The sequence below is a fragment of the Oncorhynchus keta genome, chromosome 24 (assembly GCF_023373465.1).
Source record: "Oncorhynchus keta strain PuntledgeMale-10-30-2019 chromosome 24, Oket_V2, whole genome shotgun sequence".
Taxonomy (NCBI): Eukaryota; Metazoa; Chordata; class Actinopteri; order Salmoniformes; family Salmonidae; genus Oncorhynchus; species Oncorhynchus keta.
The window spans coordinates 34,147,119-34,171,651 of NC_068444.1; the positions used below are offsets into that span (position 1 = coordinate 34,147,119).

Sequence of the window (24,533 nt, forward strand, 5' to 3'; positions counted from 1 at the left end):
ATTGGTCCTTTGCAATAAACATCTGTGTGTGTTGCACTACCCCATCATGTCTGTGGCTCCCACAGACATGATGGGGTAGTGCCTCCTATGTGCATAATACAGTTCAAACAACTGTAATTGCAGGTGGCTATAGGGAACCTATGAACAGTGTCAAAAATACATTAAATGCCATTATTTTCTGTAAGGTCAGGGTTAGATTATCCAGGGTCAGGGCCTGTAAATGTATCACATGCACTGTTTTCAATGTTATCTAACTTTAAACTTGCATGAATTATCGCTACTTTATAACTTTGAATTCATCTGTACGAAAAAGCCACAGCCACCTGCCAGAAACTGATTACTAAAGTAACACAACACACGTTCACAAAAGATCACGTTTGACTTCAAAGCCTGGAGAACAGACAGGCAAATGTGTCCCTAATGTAAAACTGAGAAGCGGGGCCCATTTCACCGCACGAATAGATTATTCACAGATGTCTTGGTGGAAAAATAACGAAAGCAAAGTCAAAAGAGGACTAACCATTTGGTTTCTCCACATATAATCCTCCACTTCACTGATTCAGGAGAGAGAGAGTTAAAGACAGATACTATAAGGAGGGTAAGATAGTGAGACAGTGAGAGAGAGAGAGACAAAGAGATAAAGACAGAAAGAGGAGAGAGAGGGAGGGAGAGAAGATTTAACTTCATCTCTGACTCCCTGATGGGTCGCTCTCCTCCACTGCTCTGTCCGTATCTCTACCTAATGAATAGTTAAAGGAAATGAGAGGACCCCTGAATGGAAGGCATAATTAATGGAGGGGAGACATGCATCAAGGTCATGTGCGTCGGACTGGAGGAATCACACTGTTTAAATTGTCAGTATTAATTGAATATTTGCTCTGCGTAGATGAGTCACAATTATTTGAAGAGGTTTCAAATGAATTGAATCACTTTGGTACTGGGGAGGAGAAATAAGAGAAGGGAAAGGGAGATTGGGTTTGACATTATTGGACACACCTTTTTATCTCTCTTTCTCATTCTCTCTCTTTCTTGTTTGCATTCTCGCTCTCTAACCTCACTCTCTGTCTGTCTGTCTGTCTGTCTGTCTGTCTGTCTGTCTGTCTGTCTGTCTGTCTGTCTGTCTGTCTGTCTGTCTGTCTGTCTGTCTGTCTGTCTCTCTCTCTCTCTCTCTCTCTCTCTCTCTCTCTCTCTCTCTCTCTCTCTTTCCTCTTTTCTCTCTCTACGTCTCTCCATCTCGCCTCATGACTGACCATGCAATCAGCGGGATAATCTTTTCCTTAAGAAAAGAAAGAGCGAGAGTTGTGTGTGTTCAGCAGCATTGCCAATGTGAAGTAGACTGTTCCATTGCAGACAGCTCTGATGCTTCGAGAGATGGAGACACAACAGAGAACATTAACAGGCGGAGACAACAAAGTCCTAAATTACTTTTCACTTCTCTGTGTCTCTGAAAACTTTATTTGACTTTGATGAATGAAAAAGTTCCACTGGAGTTTAGGGCAAACCTACAAAATTGTTCATAGAGGAAGGAACTTCTGTGACAACAGGAATCAGCTAAATGCACATAGCTGCCAAAAGGGCTCACGTTTGACAAGAGCAGTAACTACCAGGTCCTACATCACTATATCTTTGCCCTGTGTGCTGCTTCAAATGTAATACAAAACTCACCTTTATCTGAACCGAACCCACAGATGGGTAGTATGGCAGGTAGCCTGACGGGTAGAGGCTTTGGGCCAGTTAACCGAAAGGTTGCTGGATCGAATCCCTGAGCTGACAAGGTCAACATCTGTCGTTCTACCCCTGACATTTAACTCACTGTTTCCTGGGTGCTGAATATGTGGATTAAGGCAGCCCTCTGCACCTCTCTGATTCAGAGGGGTTGGGTTAAATGCGGAAGACACATTTCAGTTGTACAACTGACTAGATATCCCCCTTTCCCTAATAGAAGTTCCGGCTGTAATTTCAAAATGTCTAAAACTCAAATGCATGGGAGTTACATTCCCAACAATAATGACAGAGGTAATAGGGGCGGCAGGGTAGCCTAGTGGTTAAAGCGTTGGACTAGTAACCAAGTTCAAATCCCCGAGCTGACAAGGTACAAATCTGTCGTTCTGCCCCTGAACAGGCAGTTAACCCACTGTTCCTAGGCCGTCATTGAAAATAAGAATGTGTTCTTAACTGACTTGCCTAGTTAAATAAAGGTCAAATAAAAATAGGATTGTTTAGCCACTGAATCTGATTACAGTTGTCCCTAAGGCCTCTTTTATCTATCTCCATGTCTCTTTCTTTCTCTCCCTCCTCTACTGTCTACTATTTATCTTTCTCCAGTTAAACAGAGTAATTGTGGATTTCTCTCATGCCATTGGGCTAATCTGTATGGGCGCCCATGCCCCTGCAGCTCCTGCCACGGCCCTGGGGTAACCCTGTACCAACCCCTGGAATGTAAACACACCCTCATCATAGTAATCATCTCAACATGCAACCATGAACACACAGCCCATCTGCACCCACCTCCCAATTGCTGTTATCATATGATGGCAGGGTATGCATTTAGATACAACGCTGCGCTACTGTTGTCGGTACGCTATGGTATCTACTAGCTACTAGCTAGTAGTCAGTTAGCCACTGCTAGCAGTCATCACCGTTAACTAGGACATCAGCCAGCCTCAGCTCGGTCAATTCCTGCCAGTCTGCATAGCGCGATATCAACCCAGAGCATATGGGACTGCTTTTTCTCTACCACATCTCCTGGATTCCTACCGCAAGCTCTGAACCTTTACACCAGATCGTCGCAGCAAGCTAGCTGCTATCCGAGTGGCTGCTCCTGGCTTACGTCTCTGTCCCAAAGCAAGGACCAATTAGCCTAGAGCTAGGCCCATCTCCCGGCTAGCTGAAGAGATCCATCAGACAATTCCTGGGCTTCAATACCTCTTTTGCCAATTGGCCTGGAACCTTTGCTGCTGACACGGAGCCCCGCAGATCCATCACGACTGGTCTGCCGACGAAAGCTGTTCGCGGGAGTTTCAACAGGCTCTCCCATTACAACATCACTCCGAGGACCATCTGCTAGCCTGCTAGCCCCGGCCTGCTAGCTGTCTGAATTGCCGTGTCTCCAGCTCGCCTAGCTACACACTGGTCCCTATGATCACTCGGCTACACATGCCTCTCCCTAATGCCAATATGCCTTGTCTATTGCTGTTTTGGTTAGTGATTATTGTCTTATTTCACTGTAGAGCCTCCAGCCCTGCTCAATATGCCTTAGCTAGACCTTTTTTCCACCCCCAACTCATGCAGTGACTTCACCTGGCTTAAATGGTGCCTCTAGAGACAAAACCTCATCATCACTCAATGCCTAGGTTTACCTCCACTTTACTCACATCCTACCATACTCTTGTCTGTAAATTATGCCTTGAATCTATTCTTCCGCACCCAGAAATCTGCTCCTTTTACTCTCTGTTCCGAACGCACTAGACGACCAGTTCTTATAGCCTTTAGCCGTACCCTTATCCTACTCCTCCTCTGTTCCTCTGGTGATGTAGAGGTTAACTCAGGGCCTGCAGCCACAGCATCACTCCCATTCCCCAGGCGCTCTCATTTGTTAACTTCTGTAACCGTAAAAGCCTTGGTTTCATGAATGTTAACATTAGAAGCCTCCTCCCTAAGTTTGTTTTATTCACTGCTTTAGCACACTCCGCCAACCCGGATGGCCTAACCGTGTCTGAATCCTAGCTTAGGAAGGCCACCAAAAATGCAGAAATTTACATACCTAACTATAACTATAACATTTTCCGACAAGATAGAACTGCCAAATATTTATTTTATTTTACCTTTATTTAACCAGGCAGGTCAGTTAAGAACAAATTCTTATTTTCAATGATGGCCTAGGAACAGTGGGTTAACTACCTGTTCAGGGGCAGAACAACAGATTTGTACCTTGTCAGCTCAGGGGTTTGAACTTGCAACCTTCCGATTACAAGTCCAATGCTCTAACCACTAGGCTACCCTGCCGCCCCAGGCGGAGTTGCAATCTACTGCAGAGATAGCCCGCAGAGTTCTGTCATTACTATCCAGGTCTGTGACCAAATAATTTGAGCTTCTACTTTGAAAGATCCACCTCTCTAGAAACAAGTCTATCACAGTTGCCACTTGCTATAGACACCCCTCAGCCCCCAGCTGTGCCGTAGACACCATATGTGAGTTGATCGCCCCCCATCTATCTTCAGAATTCATACTATTAGTTGACCTAAACTGGGATATACTTAACACCCCGGTCATCCTACAATTTAAGATAGATGCCCTCAATCTCACACAAATTATCAAGGAACCTACCAGGTACAACCCTAAATCCGCAACCATGAGCACCCTATCATCCTGACCAAATTGCCCTCTAAATACACCTCTGCTGCCTTCAACCAGGATCTCAGCGATCACTGCCTCAATGCATGTGTGCGTAATGGGTACGCGGTCAAACGACCACCCCTCATCACTGTCAAATCAAATGCTCCCTAAAACCCTTCAGTGAGCAGGCCTTTCTAATTGACCAGGCCCGGGTATCCTGGAAGGATATTGACCTCATCCCATCTGTAGAGGACGCCTGGTTGCTCTTCAAAAGTGCTTTCCTCACCATCTTAAATAAGCATACCCCATTCAAAAAATGTAGAACAAAGAACAGATAAAGCCCTTGGTTCACCCTAGACTTGACTACTGCTCTGGACCAGCACAAAAACATCCTGTGGTGTTCTGCATTAGCATGGAATAGCCCCAGCGATATGCAACTTTTCAAGGACATCAGGAACCAATATACTCAGTCAGTTAGGAAAGCTAAGGCTAGCTTTTTCAAACAGAAATGTGTTTCCTGTAGCACTAATTCCAAAAAGTTTTGGGACACTGTAAAGTCCATGGAGAAAAACAGCACCTCCTCCCAGCTGCCCACTGCACTGGGGATAGGAAACACTGTCACCACCGATAAATGTACGATAATCGTGAATTTCAATAAGCATTTTTCTACGGCTGGCCATGCTTTCCACCTGGCTACCCCTACCCTGGCCAACATCTCAGCATCACCTGCAACAACTTGCCCAAGCCCCCCGCTTCTGCTTCACCCAAATCCAGACAGCTGTTGTTCTGAAAGAGCTGCAAAATCTGTGTCCCTACAAATCAGCTGGGCTAGATAATCACAACCACAATTGTTGCAACCCCTATTACTAGCCTATTCAAACTTTCTTTCGTATCGTCTGAGATCCTCAAAGATTGGAAAGCTGCCGCGGTCATCCCCCTCTTCAAAGGGGGAGACACTCTAGACCTAAACTGTTATAGACCTATATCCATCCTGCCCTGCCTTTCTAAAATCTTCGAAAGCCAAGTTAACAAACAGATCACCAACCATTTAGAATCCCACCGTACCTTCTCCACTATGCAATCTGGTTTCTGAGCTGGTCATGGGTGAACCTCAGCCACGCTCAAGGTCCTAAACTATATCATAACCGCCATCGATAAAAGACAGTACTGTGCAGCCGTTGTCATCGACCTGGCCAAGGCTTTCGACTATGTCATCACCGCATTCTTATCGGCAGACTCAATAGTCTTGGCTTCTCAAATGACTGCCTCACCTGGTTTACCAACTACTTCTCAGACAGAGATCTGTGTCAAATCAGGGGGGCCTGTTGTCCGGACCTCTGGCAGTCTCTATGGGGGTGCCACAGGGTTCAATTCTGAGGTGTACTCTTTTCTCTGTATTTATCAATGATGTTGCTCTTGCTGCTGGTGATTCTCTGATCCACCTCTACGCAGACGACACAATTCTGTATACATCTGGCCCTTCTTTGGACACTGTGCTAACAAACCTCCAAAACAAGCTTCAATGCCATACAACACTCCTTCCGTGGCATGCTCTTCAACTGATTGCTGCCCACACCCTCGCCCGACTAGCATCACTACTCTGGACGGTTCTGACCTAGAATATGTGGACAACTACAAATACCTAGTGTAGTTGTCTGTTTAGACTGTAACCCCTCCTTCCAGACTCACATCAAGCATCTCCAATCCAAAATGATATCTAGAATCGGCTTCCTATTTCGCAACAAAGCCTCCTTCACTCATGCTGCCAAAAATACCCTCGTAAAACTGACTATCCTACCCATCCTTGACTTCAGCGATGTAATTTACAAAATAGCCTCCAACACTCTACTCAGCAAACTGGATGTAGTCTATCACAGTGCAATCCTTTTGTCACCAAAGCCCAATGTACAGGTCGGCAGGGTAGCCTAGTGGTTAGAGCGTTGGACTAATAACCGGAAGATGGCAAGTTCAAACCCCTGAGCTCATAAGGTACAAATCTGTCGTTCTGAAAAGGCAGTTAACCTGTTACTCCTACCCCCTACTTTTTCGAACATTCTCTTAATTAAGGAATTTTCGCAGCTTTTTGTTAAAAATCGCGCAACATTTCAGCGCCCTGCTACTCATGCCAGGAATATAGTATATGCATATGATTAGTATGTGTGGATAGAAAACACTCAGACGTTTCTAAAACGGGTTAAATCACGGCTGTGACTATAACAGAACGTGCGTTTCATCGAAAAACTGCAGGAAAATCTGATCACTGAAAATGGAAAAATATATCCATGCGCAACTTCAACCAATTGTTAAAAGTGACCCCCATTAAATGGAGCCGAGGTTGCAATACCTACAGCTTCCACACAATGTCAACAGTCTTGTCATTTGCCTACTATTTTTTTCTTGGTCAAACAGACACAGGGCAGAGCAGTTCTTCCGGTCTCCGACCGGATATTTTGGTTGAGATTTACCCGGACATTATTTCCAGACGTACAGCTATAGAATTACACATCGGCTCGTGATCAATTTGATCGCTTATTAACGTTTACTAATACCTAAAGTTGCATTACAAAAGTATTTTGAAGTGTTTTGTGAAAGTTTATCCACTGATTTCTTGGGCTCAGTGCTAGTGAATGACACTCAACCTGTCTTCATCATAAGGGAGGTTTCTGAGTCAAATGTGAACAAGGTGATTAGCTCACTAAAGAACTCTAAAGCCAAAGATGTGTTTGGGATGGACTCTACCTTTCTTAAAAACTACAAAGAGTCACTCATTGGCCCCATTACTAAGGTCACCAACACATCTATTGGTCTCGGTGTGTTTCCAAGGGTATGGAAGTCGGCCATAATAACGGCCATCTTTAAATCAGGCGACCCTGCTGACGTGAGTAACTACAGGCCCATTAGTATACTACCTGTGGTGTCAAAGGTTGTTGAAAAGTGTGTAGCAGAACAACTGATTAACCACCTCAACAACAGCCCCTTCACATTACACTCCATGCAGTTTGGCTTCAGAGCGAAACACTCCACAGAAACGGCCAACTGCTTTCTTCTGGAAAATGTGAAGTCCAAGATGGACAAAGGGGTGCTGTTGGGGCTGTGTTTCTGGACCTAAGGAAGGCTTTTGATACTGTTAACCATGAGATTCTCATCACAAAATTGTCCAAGTTCAACTTTTCCCCTGATGCCTTGAGATGGATGAAATCATACCTTGAAGGCAGAACTCAGTGTGTCAGAGTGAGCAATGAGCTGTCGCCCACTCGTAGCTATGATGTGGGCGTGCCCCAAGGGTCAATACTGGGGCCCCTCCTGTTCAGCCTGTACATTAATGATCTGCCTTCTGTCTGTACTGGGTCTGAAGTTCAAATGTATGCAGATGATACAGTGATATATGTGCATGCAAAGAGCAAACAACAAGCTGCACAAGAACTCACTACTGTAATGGTCCAGGTTACAAAGTGGCGCTGTGACTCGTGTTTGCATCTCAATGTGAAAATAACTGTTTGCATGTTCTTCACAAAGAGGGCAACAGATGCTACTGAGCCAGATGTCTATGTGTCAGGGGAGAAGCTCCAGGTGGTATCTGATTTTAAGTACCTTGGCATCATACTTGATTCCAACCTCTCTTTTAAAAAGCATGTGAAAAAGGTCATTCAAATAACTAAATTCAATCTAGCTAATTTCCGATTTATACAAAATTGTTTGACTACAGAGGTAGCAAAACTGTACTTCAAATCTATGATACTCCCCACTTAACATACTGCTTGACTAGTTGGGCCCAAGCTTGCTGTACAACATTAAAACCTATTCAGTCTGTCTACAAACAGGCTCTCAAAGTGCTTGATAGGAAGCCCAATAGCCATCATCATTGTCACATCCTTAGAAAACATGAGCTCTTGAGTTGGGAAAAAATCACCGACGCATGTCTTGTATTCAAGATCCTTAATGGCCTGGCTCCCCTCCACTCAATATTTTTGTTAAACAGAAAACCCAGACATATGGCAGCAGATCCACAAGGTCTGCCATGAGAGGTGACTGTATAGTTCCCCTAAGGAAAAGCACCTTTAGTAAATCTGCATTCTCTGTGAGAGCTTCCCATGTCTGGAATACACTGCCATCAGACACACATAACTGCACCACATATTACACTTTCACAAAATGCTTGAAGACATGGCTAAAGGTCAATCAGATTTGTGAACATGGTCCCTAGCTGTGTGTTGCCGCTTTCCATGTTGTCTGTAGCTTGTGAGGTATGGAAACACTTTGTTGCTTTTATGAATTTTGTCTTGCTGCTTTTTGTTCTATGTTGCTCTGTCTGTATGCTATGTCTTGCTTGTCCTATGTTGCTATGTTGCTATGTTGCTATGTCTATGGTGCTATTGTCTATATTGTCATTGTTTTTAATAACCTGCCCAGGGACTGCGGTTGAAAATTAGCCGGCTGGCTAAAACCGGCACTTTTACTGAAACGTTGATTAATGTGCACTGTCCCTGTAAAAATAAAATAAAATAAACTAAACTAAACTAAACTATCGTCGACTTTTTTAATTAAAAAAAATGACGTTACGTTATAAGACGCTATTTTTTTTAGTTGATCACACAGTCTTCATAGATCGATATCTAGGCTATATATGGACCGATTTAATCGAAAAAAATACCCAATAGTGATTATGGGACATCTAGGAGTGCCAACAAAGAAGATGGTCAAAGGTAATGAATGTTTTATATTTTATTTGTGCGGTTTGTGTAGTGCCGACTATGATAATTATTTTGTTTACGTCCCCTGCGGGTCTTTTGGGGTGTTACATGCTATCAGATAATAGCTTCTCATGCTTTCGCCAAAAAGCATTTTAAAAATCTGACTTGTTGCCTGGATTCACAATGAGTGTAGCTTTAATTCAATACCCTGCATGTGTATTTTAATGAACGTTTGAGTTTTAACGAGTGCTATTAGCATTTAGCGTAGCGCATTTGCATTTCCAGATGTCTAGATGGGACGCCTGCGTGCCAGGTAGGAGCAAGAGGTTAACCCACTGTTCCTAGGCCATCATTGAAAATAAGAATTTGTTCTTAACTGACTTGCCTAGTTAAATAAAGGTTAAAAAAAAGAAGGGAAAAAAATGTACTACCCACCACTGCGACCTGTATGCTCTAGTTGGCTAGCCCTCACTACATATTCATCGCCGAACCCACTGGCTCCAGGTCATCTATAAGTCTTTGTTAGGTAAAGCCCCGCCTCATCTCAGATCACTGGTCACCATAGCAACACCCACTCATAGTACGCACTCCAGCAGGTATATTTCACTGGTCATCCCAAAAGCCAACACTTACTTTGGCCGCCTTTCCTTCCAGTCCTCTGCTGCCAATGACTGGAACGAATTGCAAAAATCACTGACACTGGAGTCTTATATCTCCCTCTCTAACTTTAAGCATCAGCTGTCAGAGCAGCTTACTGTATTGTGTTATTGACTGTACGTTTGTTTATGTGTAACTATGTGTTGTTGTTTTTGTCGCACTGCTTTGCTTTATCTTGGCCAGGTCGCAGTTGTAAATTAGAACTTGTTCTCAACTGGGCGACCTGGTTAAATGAAGGTGAAATAAATCAAATTAAATTTAAGAAAATATATATCTATGTGGCTAATTCATGTGTCTGTGTATGTGTGTTTGTGTTTACGTCGTTTTGTGGTTCTCCCTCACAACGCATTTCATATAAAATATATATTTTGTCCTGTATAGGTCTCTTTTCCAGTAACATATTACTGCGTTTGTGTTGCGTGTGTGAACCAATATGTATTATAATAATATCCAGACAATGTAGAGTTGATCCAATGCCATCTGTCTATGTAAAAAATGAAACTGTGACAAACAACCGACTTTGTTCACCGGGATGAAAAAAAAAGAGAAGCGTTTAAGCCAGCAACATTGATCAGAGATCTGTACCTGGCTGGTTGCCTAACAAACCATACAACAGCATTATAGAACCACACAATAGTACCACAAACTTGAGGCTTCCCAAACAAAGCAGTGAGGAACCGACAATGCAGGGACATCCATCACCCCAGACAATAATGCTGGGTCTGAAAAGGCACCCTATTATGGATGTAAAGCACTACGTTTGACCAGTGCACTATATAGGGAATAGGGTGCCATTTCGGACTCAGGCCCTGGTCAAAAGTAGTACACTGTATAGGAATATAGAAAGAGGGTGCAATTTGGTACACACTCTGAGAGTACCATTGTTGAGTGTTTGTTTACCTTGCGTCCTCCTGTGTTGAGCCGGATGGGCGTGAGGAAGGGGTCAAAGATCATGTGGCTTGTCTCGATGTTGACGGGAGACTGCCTCTTCCCCACGGAGCACAGGTTCCAAGCTGAGTTCACTAGCCCCCAGAATGACGGCACTGCAACACACAAAGAAGTAGAGACAAAACGGTTAGCATGTGTTGCTAACGATGGCGATGCAATAGGGCAGAAGTGGTTAGCATGTGTACTAAACAATGGCATTGAAATACAAAGAGGTGCAACACAAAACGGTTAGCATGTGTTGCAAAAGAGATAAGAGCGGCTAAGGAGGGTTTTGTTGTGCCTTTGTTAGGGCTACTCTATGTGAAGTAAATTATCGGTCATATGGGAGAGCGTAGATTACACATGTAATAGGGACACGATAAGTTAGTACACACACACACAAAGACACACACAAAAAAAACACACAAACACAAACGAACACACACAAACAAACACACACACACACACACACACAGTCGTGTTTGAACTATCAAGTTTCAAGTTTTAATGTCACATGCACAAGTACAGTGAAATGCCTTTCTTGCAAGCTCTAAACCCAATGCAGAAATCAATATCTATATAGGACAGAAAATAACATAAGATCAAACAAAAACATGAGAAATTCAAATAAGAAATAAGAAGAACACGAGAAAGGAAGAAGCTATATACAGGGTCAGTTCCAATACCATATTTACAATGTGGAGGGATACTGGAGTGGTATAGATAGATATGTGCAGTATAGGGGTAAGGTGACTAGCTATCATGATGTATGATAAACAGAGTAGCAGGAGCATATTGTGTATGATAAGTGTGTGTGTGTGCGTGTGTGTGTGTGTGTGTGGTGTGTGTGTGTGTGTGTGTGTGTGTGTGTGTGTGTGTGTGTGTGTGTGTGTGTGTGTGTGTGTGTGTGTGTGTGTGTGTGTGTGTGTGTGTGTGTGTGTGTGTGTGTGTGTGCACCCTGTATGTAGAGTCCTGTGAGTGTGCATAGAGTCCGTGCAAAAAATCTAGGGTCAACTCAGATAGTCTGCGGAGCCAGTTTGTTGGCTATTTAGCAGTCTTATGGCTTGGGGATAGAAGCTGTTCAGGAGCCTGTTGGTGTCAGACTTGATGCACCGGTAGCGCTTGCCATGCGGAAGCAGAGAGAAGAGTCTATTTCTTGGGTGGCTGGAGTCTTTGAAGGGATATTTGGGGATTTTGGCAACTTCGCCAGAGTTAAATGAACTTGTGGATACCATTTCTCTGTGTCCAGTATGAAGGAAGTTAGAGGTAGTTGCTAACTAGCATTGACACAAAGACTGGAAGTTGCTAGCATGCTTTCAGATACCCATAAACTTCCAGTTATTGCGCTAGTACTATTCAGCAATTATGCCGCAAGCAGACATAAAAACGGTATCCACGAGTTCATCTGACTTTGGGGAAGTAGATAAAGGTCCTCATTGTCAAAAATGTCCGGACCTTCCTTTCACACCGTCCGATATAGAGGTCCTGGATGGCAGGGAGTTCGGCCCCAGTGATGTACTAGGCTGTCTGTACCATCCTTTGTAGTGCCATGCGATCCAAGGCAATGCTGTTGCCATACCAAGGCAAGCAGTGATGCAGCCAGCCAAGATGCTCTCAATGGTGCAGCTGTAGAACTTTTTGAGGATGTATGTAGGTCACCCAGAAGAACCCCAAGCAGCAAATGGATATGAGCAGTTACGTCATCCAGGCTTAATCAGAACAAAGTTAGCAAAATCTAGCATCATCAGATAGCACTTCTATGCACTGCCGTAAGACTGGCAGGACACAGTGAGAGGATAACACTACAGGGAATGTGCTATCTCTATATTAATCTCTCTCTCTCTCTGTCCCTCTCTCTACATCTCTCCCCCTCCCTCGCTATCTCTTTCTCTTTCTCCCCACTGATGTCTTATATAAGACTTGGCCACTGACGGCAGGAACTCACATCCTGTGCAGAGGGAAGAATGTCTTCATCGTTTCTAGCATTTCACATGGATTAACACATTTCCGCTTAGAATCACATCCAGGATTCCATTTAGAATCACATAAGGAACTCCACAAGGCAGTAGAAATATTATTTTTACTCTGTGAATTCCACTATTGGAAATTCCCATATACACCACAAAAGTATGTGGACACCCCTTCAACTTAGTGGATTCAGCCACACCCATTGCTGACAGGTGTATACAATCGAGCACACAGCCATGCAATCTCCATAGGGAAACATGGGCCCGTATGGAAGAGCTCAGTGACTTTCAACATGGCACCATCATAGGATGCCACCTTTCCAACAAATCAGTTTGTCAAGTTTCTGCCCTGCTAGAACTTCCAAGGTCAATTGTAAATCCTGTTATTGTGAAGTGAAAATGTCAAGGAGCAACAACGGCTCAGCCGTGAAGTGGTAGTTCACACAAGCTCACAGAAGGGGACTGCAGAGTATTGAGTTCCAAATTGACTCCGGAATCAACGTCGGCACAATAACTGTTCGTCTGGAGCTTCATGAAATGGGTTTCAATGGCCGAGCAGCCTAAGATCACCATGCGCAATGCCAAACGTCAGCTGGAGTGGTGAAAAGCTTGCCGCCATCGGTACCTGCCTCAATGCATAGTGCCAACGGTAAAGTTTGGTGGAGGAGGAATAATGGTCTGGGGCAGTTCTTCATAATCACGGGCTAGGCCCCTTAGGGAAATGAAGGGAAATCTCAATGCTACAGCATACAATGATATTCTAGACGATTCTGTGCTTCCAACGTTGTGGCAAAAGTTTGGGTAAGGCCTTTTCCTGTTTCAGCATGACAATGTCCACGTGCACAAAGCAGGGTCCATACAGAAATGGTTTGCCGAGATCGGAGTGGAGTGAAATAATCTGTCTGTAAAAAATTGTTGGAAAAATTACTTGTGTCATGCACACAAGTCATTTGTGTAATTTGTGCCAAAACTAGTTTGTTAACAAGAAATGTATGGAATGGTTGAAAAATGTGTTTTAATGACTCCAACCTAAGTGTATGTAAACTTCCGACTTCAACTCTATATATTTTTTATTAGGTATATGATCACATTGGTAATAGACAATTATGTTGTATTACTTATGAGGCACAGCTAAGTGAGCATAATAGTGCTTCTTTTCTATTTTTGCTGGACTGATGGCCGACATCTGATGATCCGTCTGAGGGGAGGGTGCAGCGGGCAGGCTGCCTTCCTTCTCTCCTCTAAGGAAAAGAGAACACAGTCTTCCAGCAGATGGCAAAACTCAAGTCGCACTGCATTATTTCTGCCTCATACACCAATTCATGTTATTACTCCTATGACTAGAGAAAGTGACATTTTCCCCGATATTAAAAAAGACTCAAGGCTCTAATAATAACAACACGAGCGTATCGAAACACTTTTGCTACTCATTCATTACAGCTGCAGTGCTGGTTGTAGCGTGAGTGGAAGTAGGGAGAACACACATTTTATGGGTTACAAATGTGTTGACAAAGTGTTGACAGTGATGAATAACAATTTAAACATGAACTTACACATAAAAACAGCAGCTCTTTGCTGTATTGGTTGAGTCTCTCTCTAGTCATGGTTGTTCAAGACTTAAAATCTCAGTATCAACTTTGCTGTGCGTTCGAGTTAACGGCTCGAGGACACTGTGCAGACAGTGATCTGAGATATCTGATTGGCCAGCTGTAGGCCTATAGCTGCACTTGATTTAGTGTCTGGGCTTGCCGTGTAGGCGGAGTTCTACCCTCAGACACATGAAATAGTTCAAAATGGGAACACCTTGGCTTCCGGGCACAAGGGCTGCTGAATCAAGTGCACCTGCCGCAACAGCGCAAAATTTAAAAAAGGCTTTGGCGTTGGGTTTTTTACAGAAATGTTTGGGGATCAACCACGAATGCCTTGGGAGATCGACCAGTCCATCACAATCGATTGGTTGGTAACCACTGCCTTCGAGGGACCACTCACATTGCTCAGTATCAAGTCTGGTAGAGCAGCAATACATCATGGCTACGATTCTCCTCGTGTCTTTGGAAAAAAGGTGGTGCTGAATTTGACATTTTTGATGACTCATGGTGAAAAGTTAATTCTGAGGCATAATCCACTTTCCATGTGTATCTTGGAAAGTTTCCAAACATACAGTACAGCAGCTGTTGGTCACTGGCGTCATGTTCAGAAACTTGGAAAGAGGAGAGTGGTGGATGGTTGACATGTTATTTATGGTGGCACAACTAGGGCTGGCACAATTACAGTATAGTTGTGTAACAGGCGATTATGGATGAAGACCGTCATGAAAATAAAATAACCGTCATAACCGGGGTTTGTTTTGCTTGTGGAACAAACAGCTGACTGAAGAGGCACGGCCGGGCATTTGTGTGGTTGAGTCCGTTTCTGCGGTTACATGGACTCTTTACATGATGAAACGGCGTTGCTAATTGCTGAAACAAGTGCAAACGAGTCTTTGAGTATAAATGGCATATGTTCTTTGGTTACCTAGGTAACACCCTAGGTAACACCCCCCTACCCCCATTTTTTGTTGTTGTTTTTGCAATTTAAACGATTATAACGGTCATTTGGCTGACCAATAACTGTCATTCAAAGTTCCATGAGCGCCACAGCCCTAGGCACAACTATACCCGTAAGAGCGTTCAAGTATCAAACCCAGGACATATGTGTGAATCAAGACAATGTTGGCTGACAAGACAGCATTGGCAGCGTTGGCTGAGCTAAAGCCCATGTACAACCCCAGAGTGGTTCACTGAAACGGCTTCTCCTGCACCTGCTCAACTCACTGAACACCCTTTGGACTCGGGCTGGACAGTGTTTAGTGGGACTTCTGTAGTTTGTCTGTAAGAGCGGTTTAGCACGATGTGAATTAAATATGAGCATTTCCACTACACACTCTGCAGCCCAGCCATCTTTCACCAGTCAACGAAACCACCTGCTGTCCAATATACTACACACTCTGCAGCCCAGCCATCTTTCACCAGTCAACGAAACCACCTGCTGTCCAATATACTACACACTCTGCAGCCCAGCCATCTTTCACCAGTCAACGAAACCACCTGCTGTCCAATATACTACACACTCTGCAGCCCAGCCATCTTTCACCAGTCAACGAAACCACCTGCTGTCCAATATACAACACACTCTGCAGCCCAGCCATCTTTCACCAGTCAACGAAACCACCTGCTGTCCAATATACTACACACTCTGCAGCCCAGCCATCTTTCACCAGTCAACGAAACCACCTGCTGTCCAATATACTACACACACAGACACACACTACAACCCAGCCCTGCTGTCAAAACCAAATTACTCCAGCCTGCAAAATTGCCAGGAGGGGGAAGAGGGGAAAACAACACAATGAAAATACATTAGAGAGTTGGAGAGTCATCTCTTGTTTAAGGTACTATTGAATTGGCAGTAATGTCTTTCCTGTGAGACTCAGAGAGGGAGGATGAGAGAGGGAGAGGGAGAGAAGGGGAGGAAGTGGGCGGCAACCACGCTCCAGATGCTAAATCCTTCCCGAGAAATGACAGGAAATCCATGTGTGGAGTAAGTGTACGTGATCAATCCATTGATCCATGCAAGTGGCTACCAGGGCAGGGGACACCCGACACCCTTGAACATAGGCACAAGCAGCCGTGTCAATAGCCCAACAGGACCCTTCACTGGCTTCGCTGCCTTCCTATAGCCCCTACCTCCCATATATCAGGCCGTCTGTTGCCGCATATTAACCTCACTTTAATTTCTTATTGGCAAGCTGTAAAAGAGGACAGGGATATTTATGAGCTGGCCTTTAGCCGCTGGATGGAACATACTGTAGGTGCTGTGATGTGTGGAGGGAGAGGGGATGTGTCGGCCAGTTCTCTAGGACCTGTCGATAACTTCACCTTTTTCAGACGACTGAACACGACGGAATGAATATTTGGCCAGGGATAACCTAAGTAAATGCGGTCTTATCTTCAGAAGTTAGCTTTAGGAGCTTTATCATTCATTATTCAATAGCTCTATAAGGACTCACCCTGTGCTTTTACTTTGATCCTTTATGTGTGATTTTGGTATGGAGAGAATAATAGGATTTCATGACAGTTGATTCAATAATTAACTCACATAATCGTATAGCGAGGCATATAATCCTTCCGTTCTTCATTGCCTTCCATACAATACTTTCCTTTCACTTTCCCTCCTTCCTTCCTCTCCTCTCCCTCCTTCCTTTCCTCCTTCAGTCAGCTAATCACCAATCAGCCCACCTGTAAACCACCACCTATCTACACCAATAGATAACATGCACTTAGTGTAATTTCTCAGCTGTGTATGCAGGCTAATTAAGGTGACAGCTGCCCTGGAAGGAACAGGGTTATGCGTTGACTCTGGGCCGTCCCGGTGGTTTTATTTGGGGATGAGGAGGGTAGAGATCAGGCCAGAGCTCTGGGCCTCGGGGGTCTGAGAAGAGAGGAGACACTACACAATTAGACCCTCCTCTACCATGGACAACATAAACCAGTAAAGCACTGCCTGGAGGAGAGTGCATTAGAGGATGGTGCTGTAAGTAAAGACATACACATAGACTATGCCCACACACACATAATTTATACAGTGCCAACGTTCATCAAAATTGTTAAAAGTATTTATTTTTTATTCTACTAAATGCAACAGTTGGATAATGGATGAAGATACTCCAAACTTGTATAATTGTTTACATCCATCAGATATTTACTGAATTACAGCAGATAAAACATTTAATTGGCAGGGACAAATAATGAATGGATTTCAGGGATTTTGGTGGGAATTCGTGTTTACAATTTAGTGTCAAATGTATTTATTTAAACTTTTATTTTCTTAGAATATTTGTTATTTTTTATTTTCTTGGAATGCATATATACATTTTCTAATGGTATCAGGTATAGTTTTGTGTTAAAAAATAAAGAACATGATAGATTTCTAATTTGCATAAATATATGGGTGTATTTTTGCAAATATGAATAAATTAACATAATGGGGTGGAACAGGGCTGCAACCACCAATAACTTGCTCTGTCTAGGCCTACCTGCACTCACCGTTGCTGTCTGGACTGCCTAATTAATTACTGTTGTTGTCATGTTCTGTTGCATAATTCAAGTTTGTCAATAGCAGGATATCCTGGGATTAAAAATCAACATGCTTGGCTATAGATTACACATATCTGTACATACTATACATTGTATGTTGAATCAGACATAATATCACGATAATCCGAGTGTTCATTGTTGGAAGTTAGTTATTTCAGTGCATCTCATTTCAACTGTATTAAATGATAACCTTTTTCAATTCCACAAAAAATGAACACCCATCAAAATAATGTTATCCTTCTTCTCTATCTGTTGATGTAAGTGTCGAGAAAATGAGTTAAATGCCAGACTAAGCTTTACCGTTCTTATTGATGCAACGGAAAGACAATGTATTCCATTGAGCCCATTACAGCCATGACATGCAATCACTTCCATGTTCGTAACAGCATAGCGGATCCCTTTTTGGAGCTATATGGAACCTTTTCTTGAAGGTTCTATAAAGAATCATGCTCATATGGTACAAAATGGAACCTGTTTAGTACTATAAATAACCCTTTTCTAAGGTTCTATATAGCACCAAAAAAGTGTTTACGCTATGGTTACAACCCTTTTTATGCTCTGTAGAATTTTTTTGAATAGTTATTTATAGTCCTTTTAGGGAGAATGGTTCTATAAAGAACCTTCGTTCATGTCAAAGGTTCTTTGTACATCCTTTCGAAGAACCATTCAGAGTTTTTTATTCTGGTTAGCCATATTATATTTTTAAAATTCTATAGGTGTTATTGTTTAAATTGACATGTTGAATTAGGTGTTCTAACTCTGGAACACCCCTAATTACATTTGAGTTATAACTAAAAGAAGAAAGAACCCTTTTTTGAACTGCAAAGAACCATTATGCAAGAACCGTTAGGGTAATAAGTGTCTGGGAGTAGCATTAAAGGGAAAGTCAAAATTCCTCTGGCTCTCCACTTGAAACACTGCCTCTCTCTGCTCCCCATCCCGCTCACAAGATGGAGGACATTTTGCGGAGAGGGTTCGTTGCTGTTCTGAACAGAATGAGACGTGTTCAAATCCTGACCGGGTGCCACAGAAGGAATACAATATTGAAATCCTGTCAACAGTGCAGTCACCTGGTGACTCAGAAAACAGCGAGTTAAAACACAGTCAAAGATACTTTTCTGGTAAGTACCTACATTTTTGCAACATTTTTTAACCCTTTCTCAAACATTAACCCTTCAGGGATTTGTTTATCCAAACTGTCTACGTCCAAAAATTGATGGAAAAAAGCTTTCAGTATAAACTAAAACAACTCAAATCAAATATAAAGTATGTAGAAAAGACAATGGGCCTACATATGATGTAATAGTATAATCATTGAGAACTAACAATCACCAAAATAAAAGCTAAACAGTCAGGGGAATTGAACAGTCCAAAAACAATGATTTAACAGTATTTATTTTGTTATTAAATTTGAGCAAAAGAACACATGGCAAACTCCATAGAATTGCAGGAAAATATATATTTTTTTAAATGCAAAATGTTCTCTCAGCTTCCATGGCAAAATGTGCAGAGTTGCAGGAAATTAGCTATAAAGCTACAAAAATGTATCTCGGTGTCACGCCTTGGTCTTAGTTTTTGTGTTTTCGTTATTTATTTGGTCAGGCCAGGGTGTGACATGGGTTTATTTTGTGGTGTGTTTTCGTATTGGGGTTTAGTAGGTATTGGGATTGTGGTTGAGTAGGGTTGTCGAGCATAGTCTATGGCTGAGGCGGTTCTCAATCAGAGTCAGGCGATTCTCGTTGTCTCGGATCGGGAACCATATTTAGGTAGCCTGGGTTTCACTGTGTGTTTGTGGGTGATTGTTCCTGTCTCTGTGTTTGTTGTCACAAGATAGGCTGTATAGGTTTTCACGTTTCGTTTGTTGTTTTGCATATTAAGTTATTTCATGTATCGTTAATTTTCATTATAGAACATGAGTAACCACCATGCTGCATTTTGGTCCGACTCTCTTTCAACAGACGAACGCCGTTACACTCGGCTCCATGGAAAAATTCTGAGAATTGCAGGGAATTGGCTTAAAAATGCAAAAATTAATAATAATTATAAAAATAAATAAATGTAGGCCGAATTCCTATTTTATTTTAATTCAGCCACGCTGACTGCGCCCAATGCCATGCCCCTTGCCAACGTTGGACCTTTTTAACGTAACCGGTCGGAAAGAATGTTTTAACCCAAAAACCTACACTGACAAATGTTATGTTTGGATCAACAAAATTTGACATTAGGAGAAAACTTCTTGCTGATCAGTGGGAAGCTTTTTCGACAACTTCCGGTGAAATTGTAGAGTGCCAAATTCAAATTAAATTACTATAAATATTACACTGTCATGAAATCACAAGTGCAATACATCAAAATAAAGCTTAACTTGTTGTTAATCCAGTCGCCATGTCAGATTTCAAAAAGGATTTAAGGGGAAAGCAAACCATGCGATTATGCAAGGACAGCGCCCAGCACACAAATGCATAACAACTCATTTTCAACCAGGGAGTTGCGACACGAAAGTCAGAAATAGCGATACAATATATGCAATATATGCCTTCTGTTGGCACTCCAAAAGGTCCCAGTTACATTAAAAATGGTCAAAAAAAATTGTCAAAATACCACCCCCTATCCCAAAGAAGTTAAATGTCCAAATCTGAAGTCAAATCGGTAAAACTGTGAGATCTTCTTGCAGCACTACATGAATTGAAATGTATCTGATGTTGTACAGCACGTCTAGGCATTTTGCTATGGCAACCTTTATTCAATATTCAATAGAAATTGAACTCTTAAGGAACATCTGAGGATGTAGGGGGAGTGAAGGACATGAATGAGTAGCAGTACTCTGATGGCAGTACACTGACAGCTAACCCATTAGCCAGTCAGTGCCTTTACTTTCACACACACTCATTAGTCCAGATCATCAATAGACTGCTTGTATCAGCTGTATCATTATGGCTAACGGAGCTAGCGCTGGCGCCACTAGCTGACGGTAAGCGGAGGGGACGGTAAATCATTGGCCTGCCATCATGACAAAGGTAAATACCTCAGGTATTAAACACCTCCATAATAAGGAGAGCATGGGATGGGCTGTGTGTGTGTGTGTGTGTGTGTGTGTGTGTGTGTGTGTGTGTGTGTGTGTGTGTGTGTGTGTGTGTGTGTGTGTGTGTGTGTGTGTGTGTGTGTGTGTGTGTGTGTGTGTGTGTGTGTGTGTGTGTGAGTGTACGTGCACATGTGTGTGTGTGGCCCTACTCTAAATGGCCAGTGACAGTAGGTGATGTTGGTGCTCGTCCTCTGATGCTAGTGTAATGCTGCCGGCCTATAGCACTGCTCTGTGGGGCTCATTAGCTTTGCTTGTCAGAGGAACAATAAACATGTCCATCAAGCTAACCCCTCCTGTCATGTTGTTAATGGACCTGGATATACAACCTGGCGGCTAGTGTAGAGAGATACACACACACGCACATGCACAGGGACATAAGCAAGTGCGCAGGCACTCTCACATACATTCTCTCTCACACACACACAAACACACATGCACTCACACACATGCACACACAGGGTCTGCATATTTAACTTGCCGGTTGCCAACAAGGGCCACTGGGGCCCAATAACAAATATTATCGTTTTGAGGGAGTGAGATCCTGGGACCACAGGGTTTGTGGCTTGCACAGCACCACTGCTCAGCACCATGGAAAGCACCCCTCCCTACAGCGCCACACTCTTCAGAACCATGGACAGCTCCATTTCGTACAGCCCCACACTGGTCGTACACTGGTCAGAACCATGGGCAGCTCCATTTCCTACAGCGCCACACTGGTCGTACATTGGTCTGAACCATGGGCAGCTCCATTTCCTACAGCGCCACGCTTGTCAGAACCATGGGCAGATCCACTCAAAGCTCCAGTCACTGCAGCCCCACACTATAGCAGCACACCAATTCACAGCAGCTTTCCTCCCTTGGTGGCCTGATGAATCCTCCGTAAACATGCACTTTCTCTCTTGCTGTCTACAAAAGCATGTTCAAGCATGTCCAAGCATGTAGTCTTTATTACCCAGGGTCATGCTGGTCTATGGCTGAGCTCCACCTCTATAGAACGTTAATATAACCTACAGATACACTGACACAGATCTGACCCAGGTCTTGAAATTGTCTATAAGTCAAATGTACGTACATACAGGTCTTCTGGGAAAAAGCCTGGAAAAAAGATTTGGGCTAAAGGCAGCTTTTAGCTCTGTAATTCAAGTTTGTATTTTTTCCCAGTTCTCTTCATTGGACTAAAACAGGAAGCTGGATTCCTCCCCCCAAAAACATTCCAAGCAGAAAGAAAAAATAAACCATGCTAATCTCTTGGCTAAGAGCTAAGAGTCAGATAAGGTTCGGTAATAGAAATCCCTGACTTCTCTTTTAATGTCCTGAAATAGGGACTTACATGGTATCACACAATGGCGGTCAGTACTATTTTTTTCAGGGCTAATTTTCAGTGGAGAGATATTAATAAGAGCTAATGTCTGTCTCCTCTATCTACTTCAGTGGGCAGTGATTGGGTGGAGTTAGTGACATGGAGTTAAAGGAGAGGAAATCAAGATACTTTTTTTGGAGGATCACTTTTACACACACGCACACACACAACCACACGCACATACGCACGCACACACACACAACCACACGCACATACGCACGCACACACACACAACCACACGCACATACGCACGCACACACACACAACCACACGCACATACGCACGCACACACACAACCACGCGCACACACGCAACCACGCGCACATACGCACGCGCGCACACACACACAACCACGCGCACATATGCACACACACACACACCCACAACCACGCGCACATACGCACGCACGTACACACGCACATACGCACGCACACACACACAACCACACGCACATACGCACGCATGCACGCACACACGCACGAGCACATAAGCAACGCTCGCACACACACAACCACGCGCACATACGCACGCGCACGCACAACCACGCGCACATAAGCACGCACGCACACACACAACCACGCGCACACACACAACCACGCGCACATACGCACGCACACACACAACCACGCGCACATACGCACGCACGCACACACACAACCACGCGCACATACGCACGCATGCACGCACAAACACGCAACCACGCGCACATACGCACACATGCACACACACAACCACACAGACGCACGCACACATGCACACACACAACCACACAGACGCACGCACGCACAACCTCGCGCACATACGCACGCACGCGCACACACACAACCACGCGCACATACGCACGCACCCACGCGCACATACGCACGCACACAACCACTCGCACATACGCACGCACGCACACACACAACCACGCGCACACACGCACACACGCAACCACGTGCACATACGCACGCACACACACAACCACTCGCACATAAGCACTCACACAAGCACGCGCACATATGCACACACACACACCCACAACCACGTGCACATACGCACGCACGCACACACACAACCACGTGCACATAAGCAACGAACGCACGCACACACACAACCACGCGCACATACTCATGCATGCACCCACGCACGCACACACACAAACACGCGCACACACGCACACACGCAGCCACGCGCACATACGCATGCACACACACTCAACCACGTGCACATATGCACACACACACACCCACAACCACGCGCACATACGCACGCACGCACGCACACCCACAACCACGTGCACATACGCACGCACGCACACACACAACCACGCGCACATAAGCAACGCACGCACACACACAACCACGCGCACATACGCACGCACACGCACAACCGCGCGCACATATGCACGCACGCACACACACACACACACACACACACACACACACACACACACACACACACACACACACACACACACACACACACACACACACACACACACACACACACACACACACACACACACACACACACACACACACACACACACACACACACAGTGACAGATACATCATGGGAAGGAGAGTGATAGGGGGACAGGTAAAACTACTCACCCGTCCCTAGATAATAAACTGCTCACCACCATGGATAGCCCCACAGCTCCACTCACTGGAACGCCAAGCTGTACAGCACCACTCCCTTACAGCCCCACACTGTTCAGAACCATAGATAATTCCAGTCACTGCAGCCCAACACGGTACTATAGCAGCACACCATTTTACAGCAGCTTTACTACCTTGGTGGGACCCGTAGGTCCCGACAGAGATTTTTCAAGCAGCAGGCGGGAGCTGGCGGTCAGAGTGCAAGTGTCCTCTCTCATCATTGTTGCTGCTTCAAGTTCAGTAGCCATACGTGCGAGATCAGGTGCACCTGTGGTCTCAATTAAATAAGAGTAGACAACGCATGGGCAGAGAAGCACAGGGAAGTTATCTTTCAAGGAAATGTACTTCCTAAATATAATTAGGCTAAAGTTTACTGCATTGAATAAAAACATTGCTGACCCATATTATTATACCTATCTCTTCATTTATTTTTGCACATTTTGATATTGCCTATATGGAAAAACATTGCTTGTACCATGGCTGGCACGCTAGCTGTGTCACATAGCTCACGCCTAAAATATCATTGCGGGACTGAGGTTGGGTTTACGAGTGGGTGTTGAACAGAAAGCCAGTGGGAGTGGTATGAAAAGGTCCGGAGCAGGACGAAGAAATCAGTCCTATGCAGACCTCTAGCCTGAAGAATCCTCTCTAACCATGCTATTTCTCTCTTGCTGTCTACCAAAGCATGTTCAAGCATGTCCAAGCATGTAGGCTTTATTGTGTGTGTGGATAATCT

At 44.0% G+C, this 24,533-nt stretch overlaps 1 protein-coding gene across 4 annotated transcripts in view; it reads right to left on the reverse strand.

Moving 5' to 3' along the window:
* The window catches only part of LOC118357425 (carbonic anhydrase-related protein 10), a 330,735-nt gene that overhangs the window by 177,703 nt on the left and 128,499 nt on the right, over positions 1-24,533 (reverse strand). For all 4 annotated transcript variants that reach the window (XM_035734508.2, XM_035734507.2, XM_035734506.2 and 1 more), the window contains exon 4: positions 10,584-10,726. In XM_035734508.2, coding sequence (XP_035590401.1) covers positions 10,584-10,726 — 143 coding nt within the window. The remainder of the gene's footprint in view (positions 1-10,583; positions 10,727-24,533) is intronic.